The following is a 9,850-nucleotide window of genomic DNA, read 5'->3' as shown; positions in this document are numbered from 1 at the left end:
TTATTGGTGCGCTACAATGATGTGCTTTTTTACTGTCTCCATCTTTTACATCTTAATAAAAAACCATCGACTCTCAAAGTCTTCGGTCTTTCTGTTCTTGGCATAAGAACCTATTTCAATAAACAGTTCAAAGTAGTCACGGTGGCAAAGAGCTGTATAAAATGAACCAGACAGATTCATACACGGCAAAGACGGTTCTGCACACACACATGGTCAACACTTTTTTCGGATAGCCGTGGAGTGACTGCGCCCCCTGGTGGCTCATTCGCATCATTACTGAAAATCGATGTGATGACGTGTGACTACGATGAAATGTGTGCGGAAGTGAAATGCATAAGCTAACTGGTGGAAGAAATTCGGTCATGCGTTTTGCACTACGAAAGAACCGCGGCACTAGAAATGTAGAGGACGTAAGCTCTATAAGGTTTACCTAAAGACGGTATCGCTCACTCTCCTGAAGCGATCTGAAAAGAGGTTTATGCCAGCCAGCCAGCCAGCCATTTAGTTAACTAACGTTAGCTCTCACCCAGGGCTTCACAATGAGCTCCCAAGATGTGCTGAAGGATGCGTCCACGCTTGCCTCATATAATGTATTGCTACAGGTATCCTACAGTATATCTAATATTGTTCTGACTCTATGAAGCTGTACTGACAGTGTGACAATGACATGGGGACCAGCCAGATCTCATGGCATCAGCGATCATCACGCAGATCTTGGATTTAGACTATGTTATGGGCTATGTGTGCACTATTGAATGTTGTTCTTCTGGGTGTTTCAGGTCATGTTTCGCGTGCTCACCTTCTTGCTGAATGCGTTTACGCTACGTTTTGTGTCCAAAGAGCTGATTGGTGTTGTCAATGTAAGGTAAGTTGCAGTATGTCATTCTTGAATCTACTTACACCTGCTGTCATCTGAGCTGACTTACCTGCTACCATAAGCATACTGTAAACATATTACCTTTAAATGTATTTGTGTGTGTGAGTGTGTGTGTGCGCGCATGTGTGTGTGTGTATGCGTGTGTGGTGTGCGTGCGTGCGTGCGTGTGTGTGTACAGGCTGACGTTGCTGTACTCCACGCTGGTCTTCCTGTCCAGAGAGGCGTTTAGGAGGGCGTGTCTGAGCGCTGGATCAGGGACAGATCCTAACTGGAGACAAGTAATCAACCTGCTCTGGCTGACGTGAGTTGGACTTATCATGAACTGTCAAGGGCCGGGTTTCCCGAACGAGTTAAGAAGCACAAAGTACTTCTTAACTCCCATACAAAGGGTTGCTTAAAGGACAATGCTCGTTTGTGACAACCTTGACCTTATTTATGACATATTATAAGACGTTTGACTCACCGAGATCACTTTGGTGTAGTTCGGAGGCCTGTAGAAGAAATGTAAAATCCAGCGCGAGCCAGTATATGCATGTAATGGCGGTGGTGGGGGCACCGAGAATGCAGTTTCTAAAAATCTATTTTCTGCCGCGAAACGGTTGTTTTCATCAATCTGTCTTTATGAATCGCTAGTTGTGCTTACATAGAGCGTAGGCCTGTTGTGGAGCAAGTGAGGAAGCTATTTTGTGTCTAAAGATGTTTCTAAAGATCATATTACAGAGGCATGTGAAAAACCACAACAGGCCTACGCTCTATGTAAGCACAACTAGCGATTCATAAAGACAGATTGATGAAAACAACCGTTTCGCGGCAGAAAATAGATTTTTAGAAACTGCATTCTAAGTGCCCCGACCACCGCCATTACATGGATATACTGGCTCGCGCTGGATTTTAAATTTCTTCTACATGCCTCCGAACTACACCAAAGTGATCTCGGTGAGTCAAACGTCTTATAATATGTCGTAAAGAAGGTCCAGGTTGTCAAAAACGAGCATTGTCCTTTAAGAAGGGTTCCTTAAGAAGGTTCTTTATCGGGAAACGTGGCCAAGGTGTCTACCAACAGAGACAATTGTATAAAATGTTAATCTATTGCACTCAACTCTGTGCGCGTTTGTGTTCCTTTATATTTCAACGTCCCAGGTTGCCACTGGGTGTTCTGTGGGCCTCCCTCCTGGTGTGTGTGTGGTTGTGGCTCCTGGAGGCCCCAGATCCCCAAGCTATCCCTCACTATGGCCCCGCCGTGGGGCTCTTCGCCCTGGCCGCCTTGCAGGAGCTGCTGGCCGAGCCGCTCTGGGTCCTTGCTCAAGCGCACATGTTTGTCAGGCTGAAGGTGGTGGCAGAGAGCCTAGCCATGATCGCTAAGTGTGTTCTGACGGTGGTGCTGGTGGTGACTGCCCCCCAGTGGGGACTCTACATCTTCTCTATGGCTCAGGTACATAGTTGGATGAAGTTGTGCCGTCGAAGTTTCTACTTTAGTCATATGTAGTTGCTGTCAAGTTCATTTGCTGATCCTTGTTTTCTTTTAGCTGGTGTACACAGGGTTCCTAGTGCTGTGCTACGTGGGCTACTTCCTGCGTTTCCTGGGTTCTGGCGAGGCCAAAAGGAGGTCCTTCCCTGTGTGTCGTGCCAGAGACCTGCTTCCCTCTCAGGTTGAAGGAGAGGTAACGTTTACAACAACACCTCACCCCCCATCACACTTCTCTCCCAACACCTTATGGGTACAGCTACATTGCTGTGTTATATATGCTATGAATATCTATTCTATGTTGGGTCGTATAGCCGTGTTGCGTTAGTATAACATACTATGTTTGTGTGTGTGTTTGTAGTCCTGGGTGGACTGGGGTTTGGCCAGGCTGACGTGGAGCTTCTTTAAGCAGTCCTTCCTGAAGCAGATCCTGACGGAGGGCGAGAGATATGTCATGACCTTCCTCAACGTGCTCAGCTTTGGGGACCAGGGTGTGTACGACATCGTCAATAACCTGGGCTCCATGGTGGCGCGCTTCCTCTTCCTGCCCATCGAGGAGAGCTTCTACGTCTTCTTCGCCAAAGTGTTGGAGCGGGGGAGGGACGTCAAGAGTCAGAAACAGGTCAGGGAGGCGGAGTTCACTGTGTGATGAATGACCAGTCGGGTTTAAAGACCCTCACTCATGACCCTGCGCACTGATGTGTCTGTAGGAGGAGGTGGCTATAGTGGCAGAGGTCCTGGAGTGTCTGTTGAAGCTGGTGCTCGTGATCGGTCTGGTCATCAGCGTGTTTGGACAGGCCTACTCTCACCTCGCACTGGACATCTACGGTGGCTCCCTGCTCAGTAGTGGAACAGGTTAGACAACAACTGTTCTTAGTCTAACAACGTCAAAAAGGTAATGGAGATGTGATTAGTTCTTCGCACGATTTATTAAACAGAAAGACAAACAATAAAATGCTCTTGGGGTCAGACACTAGAGGGCAGGGTAGAGAGACAATAGGGCTGGGTATTGGCAAGGACCTCACAATAGGCAAGGCAAGTTTATTTGTATAGCACATTTCAGCAACGAGGCAATTCAAAGTGCTTTACATGAGACATTAAAAACATCAAGACAAAGTGCAACACATAAAAGGTCAAAAAAACAAAATGGAAAAAAAGGACACTTTTCTTTATTACATACTGAAACCTTCTCTCTCTCCACTCACTTATGTACAATGTCCTTCTGTATAGTCGCTCGCTGGCTTTTCACCAGTGTCTCAAACATCCTTTTCAAGCAAGGGACCACATCAGCTGTCAGTGGCCTACTGTTGTGTCACTAGGCACACCTTGCACCAAAAATCCAACTTCTCCATTTCCAACATACATTTCCTTCTTTCTCTTCCTCCCTCAAGTCGTTCCACTAACATTCTCTTGTACTTTGCAGAACATTTAAAACAAAATGCAGGAAAAATAAAATCGAGAAATAAAAGTTACAGTGCATGTATGAATAAATAATTATTTGATTTAATAAAAAGCAGCGGAAAAAAGAAAATTGATTTACAAGAACTGAGAGTTGCAGCAGTAATTAAAGTAAAGTATCACGATACATTGCGATACAATACGATATAATACATATTGCGATACATTGCGATACTCTACATAATTTACAGAAAAATTCTAAATACAGTACAGCCGAAAATACTTACTTACTGAAAATACAACTCCATCCCCCGCTCCCTGGAGGTGATCCTGAGGGCGGAGGGAATGTAAGGACATTTTAAATCCATTTAAAACATGAATAATGTTTGTATGTATGACTGAATTATATTCTTAATTATCTATATCTGTCTGTATATTTTCCTTGTGCAAAAATTATTTTATATACATATACGTACATACCAGTTCGCTACAATAGGTTCAATAGTTCGCTACAACTTCATAGGAAGTGCATCACGGAGAGTTTTTTTTTTTATGTATGTGCAAGTGTGTGTGTAGTGTGTGTGGCTGATTGTGGTGTTTCTGTGTTGAAGGGCCCAGTCTCTTGCGATGCTACAGCTCCTATGTACTCCTGCTGGCCATCAATGGAGTGACTGAATGCTTTGTCTTTGCTGCCATGAGCCAAGAGGAGGTGGACAGGTAATAACATGCACACACAAACACACACAGTAACACATTGATGTTATCTATGAGTGTGTGTGTGTGTGTGTGTGTGTGTGTGTGTGTGTGTGTGTGTGTGTGTGTGTGTGCGCGCGTGTCGTGCGTGCGTGCGTGCGTGCGTGTGTGTGTGTGTGTTTTGCTTGCCTCCTCCACGGAGCATTGGTATGAGCTTGTTTGCACCGGTTGACACAGAGATACTGAGTAAAGTGGTGTCACAACTTAAGTCATCTACATGCATCTACCCTGCCTGCCCTTCAATCCTTATTCCAAACAAGTTTTTCAAGACTATTTTTAACTCTGTGTCTGAGAACACTTTAGCCATCGTTAACTGCTCCCCCAGTACAGGATTTTTTCCTCAGTAATTTTAGACTGATTTCCAACCTCCCATTTTTAGGTACAATTCTAGAAAAATCTTATTCAACCGTATTCAACCGACTTTATAGATGCAAATTGTATCCTTGATACCTTTCAGTCTGGTTTTCGCCCTCATCATAGCACGGAGACAGCACTGGTCAAGGTGGTAAACGGCCTTGTCCTTCTGGACCTGAGCACAGCTTTTGACACTGTACTGTAGATCATGATATCCTTATTAGAAGACCTGAGAACTGGATCAGCCTCTCCGGTCCAGTCCTTGACTGGTTCAGGACCTACCTAATTGGCCGAAAGTTGTTTGTCACCCTTGGTGATCACAGCTCAGAAAACTCTTCAATGACATGTGGTTGACATCAATGACATCAACAAGGATCGATTCTAGGGCCCTACTGTATGTGACGTCATTAGGAGGCACAATATTATCTACCATTGTTACGCAGATGACACCCAGCTCTATATTTCAGTGACACCTGAAGACTACAGCTCAGTTGACCACTTGGTAGAATGCATTGCTGATATAAATGCATGAATGTCATAGTCCGGGAGCCATAGCCTGATTAATAGGTGAACCTTGTTTTGTCGGGTGGAATTTTTTTCTTTGCTGTTTCTTGTAGCTTGGGGGTACCTCTTCAAAATACAAGAGGGTGCTCGGTGATATCCCTTGAGCATTTTCAGATATTAACCCCTTCATACCCGAAAATGCCCAAATCACACAAAAAAAGAGACTTATGATATTCCATGCTGAATATATAAATTAAATGCATCCAATTGAAATTATCAAATGTTTTTTCATACAAGGGGTGATGGGAAATGTATTGCATTCCAAATGATTAGTATTAACCCTTTCAAGCCAGGCCTGTTAAACAACCTTTGTAGCAGGAGTTATTAACTGCGACACACAACTCAAGTTTGCATTGTGTTGGTCCATTTATTGATATGGGCAACAAAACATGAGCAACAGGAGAAGGGGTGATATGGTAATAATATTACATATTAGGGTCTTGAGCATCCTACCCTGAAACATGCCATATCAAGATGTGACACTGTAGCGTCATACTATGGTTTGGGAAAAGGCTGTCATCAAAGCCCTGACAGCTGGTTACGATCTATCAGCTATTGGCAATGTGGATGCACCATTCCAGCAAGTCCTTGACCAAGCCACTGCCTTCATTTCAGCCTGTTATGGCATAACGGAGAGCATGGACATGACACACACAAGGCTACTTGTCTGGGACAAAAAGAACGGGAAAGGACACGTCTTCACCAAATCTAGCTGCTATACCTCCAACAAAGGAAGCGTTCACTGAAAATGTAAAGAGGGCCCACTTCCAAGCGTACCTTTGGCGAAATCTCAATAACAATCTGCCACCTGCAATGAACCCAGAGGAATTTGGATGGAAAAAGGACACCAGTAACAGGGCACTGATCCCAATCCACCTACCAGAAGATATCAAACTTGTTCCAGACATCCTGAAGATGATCTGGTGTGGCTGCAAGAGTGAAACCCCTTGTAGCTCCAAGAAATGCAGAAGTGAATGGTTTGCCATGCACAATGTTATGTACATGTTTCAGGGTAGGATGCTCAAGACCCTAATATGTAATATTATTACCAAAAATAACATTTTTTTTGCCTCCGCCCACCCACCAGATGATTTCTGGCTACACCTCTGCAGTATTCATTTAGAATACATGACCTCCTTTATTAATAGTCATTGTAGACGATCCATTTGATGCATTTAATCTGATAATGCATGCAATATCATAAGTCTCTATTTTTATGTGATTTTGGCATTTTCGGGCATGAAGGGGTTAATATCTGAAAATGCTCACCTCCTATATTTTGAAGAGGTACCCCCAATATCTTTCTACTGAGGTGAATTCTGGGGGAACATGTGAAGTATGTAGAGAATGATCTGTTATAATTACACCACACATTAGTCATGTCTTTTTTCCATACTGTTTTTGTAATGCACATGTGCATAAGTGTGGGTGCATAGTCACTGGGTGGGTGGGGATGCACTTCTTTGATTTAGTTAGATACATTTTATGGGGGGAAGAGCTGCACCCCTTTTCCTGTTGCTCATGTTTTGTTGCCCATATCAATAAATGGACCAACACAATGCAAACTAGAGTGTGTGTCGCAGCTAATAACTCCTGCTACAAAAGTTGTTTTACAGGCCTGGCTTGAAAGGGTTAATACTAATCATTTGGAATGCAATACCCATTTCCCATCATCCCTTGTATGAAAAAACATTAGAGAATGGATGCATTTAATTTATATATTCAGCATGGAATATCATAAGACTCCTTTTTGTGTGATTTTGGCATTTTCGGGCATGAAGGGGTTAATATCTGAAAATGCTCAAGGGATATCACCGAGCACCCTCTTGTATTTTGAAGAGGTAACCCCAAGCTACAAGAAACAGCAAAGAAAAAAATTCCACCTGACAAAACAAGGTTCAACACCATGGCTCCCGGACTATCACTGAATTTCACAGAACAGTTAAACCAGGACAAAACAGACGTGTTGATCATTGGTGAAAAAGTTGAAAGGGAGAGACTATCCGGGCACTTAAAACACTGACATTGACTTTGACTTTGTGTGTGTGTGTGTGTCCTGTCCACAGGTATAACCTGGTGATGCTAGCCCTGTCCGTCTCCTTTCTGCTCCTGTCCTATGTGCTGACGTGGTGGGCGGGGGGCGTCGGCTTCATCCTGGCCAACTGCCTGAACATGGGCCTCCGTATCCTGCACAGCCTTCTCTACGTCCACCGCTACTTCCAGCGGAGCCCGTGGACCCCGCTGCGTGGCCTGCGCCCCTCCCCCGCCCTGCTGCTCGCCCTGGCGCTCAGCGCCGCCGTCACCGCCCTGTCTGAGGTACTGGACCGCCAGATGGCCTTCTTCTTTGTGATTCCTTGTTGATGGATTTTACTTGGCCAATCAGACTCAACTCAGTCTGTCGATATCCTCCCTCCTGCTGACCCTTGTACTTGGTAAAGACACTGGTCTCTCACCACTATAACATCCTTTGAGCCAGCAGCCATCAGACAGCCGTGCCTGAGCCCCCGCCCACTCCCATTCTCAGACTCAACCCTCTGACCCTCAAGCACTTTACATTGACTATTTCTATATTTATATTATTTTATATCTATTTTTTCCTTTGCATGCTCTTCTTGTTTATTGTTATTATTATATTATGTACATTATACTATGTTTATTTGACTTAATTCTCTATTCAGTACCTCTTCTGTCGTGTCACTCTGCTGCTGTTAAACCAGCTGTAAGATAAGACTTTATTACTTTATTAACCCCCCGGGGATTAATAAGTCTTATCTCATCTTAACCTTACAGGGTATAGTGAATTAATGTTGTTTTCTGTTTATTGAAAACCATACAATTCAATTCCCTGCACTCTAGCTGTCCTTTATCTCTTATTTCAGGGTGTCTTCTGTTGTGATGTCGGATGGTGGCCCAGACTGGTCCATATCGCCGTGGGAGCAGGATGTCTTCTTGGTGTGCTCGTCACCGTCCTCCTTACAGAGACTCAACTTGTTCTGTTCATCCGGACTCGACTATTGTCCCAATATAGAAAGAAGCAAACCTAGTGGACAGTGGACAGGATGGACATACGGCATCCCACCAACTAGACTGACAGAGAGGGGACAAGGGACACAGATACAATATTGAGGACGGAGAGGCAAAAGCAGTTGATTGAAGGATGCCATTAAACATTTCAGGTAAATCAACCTGTCGTAGGTGGAGGGTTGTTATCTTGTTTCTCAAAGTGATATCATTCTAGGTGGAATGCTGTTACCTGACTAGTCTCTCTAGCCATACTCTGGTGGAATGCTGTTACCTGACTAGTCTCTCTAGTCATACTCTGGTGGCTGCACCCTAGTTTTCTATTTCCCCCCATGTGGTGCCATTTGACATAACGGGGGAGTGACTAGCCAGGCAGACAAGGCACACTGACACTAAGAGCAGTCAGTGTCCAACATGGCCATTGACATGTCGGTAGTTCTAATGCAAAGAAAAACACTGTTTGCTCATTACATCACTGAGAATATATTAGGCTACTGAAAGCAGTCTGAATTGAGCCTCCTTCAGAGGTCAGTGGAAATTATGTAAAAATGTACGTGACTGTACAGTATGTACTGTATGTGAATGTATGAGGATTATTTTTTATTCTTGAAATAAATGATTGAGGACTGGTTATTTTTGCTAAAACGTGCACAAAACAATGTTTTGTTTTGTGATTTTACAACACTATCATTATATATTTCCATGAATCATGGTCATTTTCGGGTTCATTATTGTCACATTGTCACAATTTTTCAAACAATAATGACGGATAATATTAAGAACATGGAATCTAATAACACTATAATGTACATTTCCTGAAGAAAATGTAATCTCTCAGCTCCAGCCTCCCTCAACCCAGCCCTGTCCTCTCTCTCTCTCTCAGCCCTATCCTCTCTCTCTCTCTCTCTCAGCAATGTTCTCTCTCTCTCTCTCTCTCAGCCCTATCCTCTCTCCCCAGCCCTAGACGTGCAGGACGGGGGATAAGATTCAAGATTTCGTTATTTGTCACATGTAATGTATAGTTACAGTGAAATGTTGCTGCCAGCTCCAAGATTATGCTCAATAAAGATAAACTCCAATACTCAATTTACAAATTACAAATGTACAAGTTACACATTTACAAATTACACAATAAGTACCAATTCTATACAGTATGAAGATAGGGGTAAGATAAGATGATTACCAGTCTGGATGTATTATGTACAGTACATGCTATATATGGATATGAATAAATAAATAACCCTGGGAAGGGGGTTAAGGGTGAGTTATGTACTGTGCATGCTATAGCTATAATAAATAATCCCGGGGAGGGGGGCAGGTATATTGACATTTGCATGTGGTTATGTTATGTACCCTAGATATGTAGCCTAGACTAGATGTACTAGTTAGAGTCATTCAGGTGCCGGGTGGCTTGCGGG

General features: G+C 43.6%; 1 protein-coding gene across 3 annotated transcripts; it reads left to right on the top strand.

Annotated features, from left to right (window-relative positions):
* The first annotated feature begins 359 nt into the window (after positions 1 to 359).
* Positions 360 to 9,345, top strand: rft1 (RFT1 homolog). Of its 3 annotated transcripts, none has more exons than XM_084445297.1 (10): positions 360 to 602; positions 780 to 865; positions 1,056 to 1,178; positions 2,018 to 2,309; positions 2,404 to 2,538; positions 2,704 to 2,964; positions 3,053 to 3,197; positions 4,352 to 4,457; positions 7,607 to 7,727; positions 8,291 to 9,345. In XM_084445297.1, the coding sequence occupies exons 1-10, from the start codon at positions 540 to 542 to the stop codon at positions 8,453 to 8,455; spliced, it is 1,497 nt and encodes a 498-aa protein (XP_084301423.1). In that variant the 5' UTR covers positions 360 to 539; the 3' UTR covers positions 8,456 to 9,345. The 3 variants fall into 3 exon arrangements, with proteins under 3 accessions (XP_084301423.1, XP_084301422.1, XP_084301424.1); XM_084445296.1 differs by having other exon boundaries at positions 7,478 to 7,727; XM_084445298.1 differs by having other exon boundaries at positions 563 to 602; positions 780 to 860; positions 7,478 to 7,727.
* The last annotated feature ends 505 nt before the right edge of the window (positions 9,346 to 9,850 follow it).

Source organism: Borostomias antarcticus (assembly GCF_949987555.1).
Source record: "Borostomias antarcticus genome assembly, chromosome: 11".
NCBI classification, from domain to species: domain Eukaryota; kingdom Metazoa; phylum Chordata; class Actinopteri; order Stomiiformes; family Stomiidae; genus Borostomias; species Borostomias antarcticus.
Note: the sequence above shows the minus strand (reverse complement) of the source record. Positions and strands in the feature narration are given on the sequence as shown.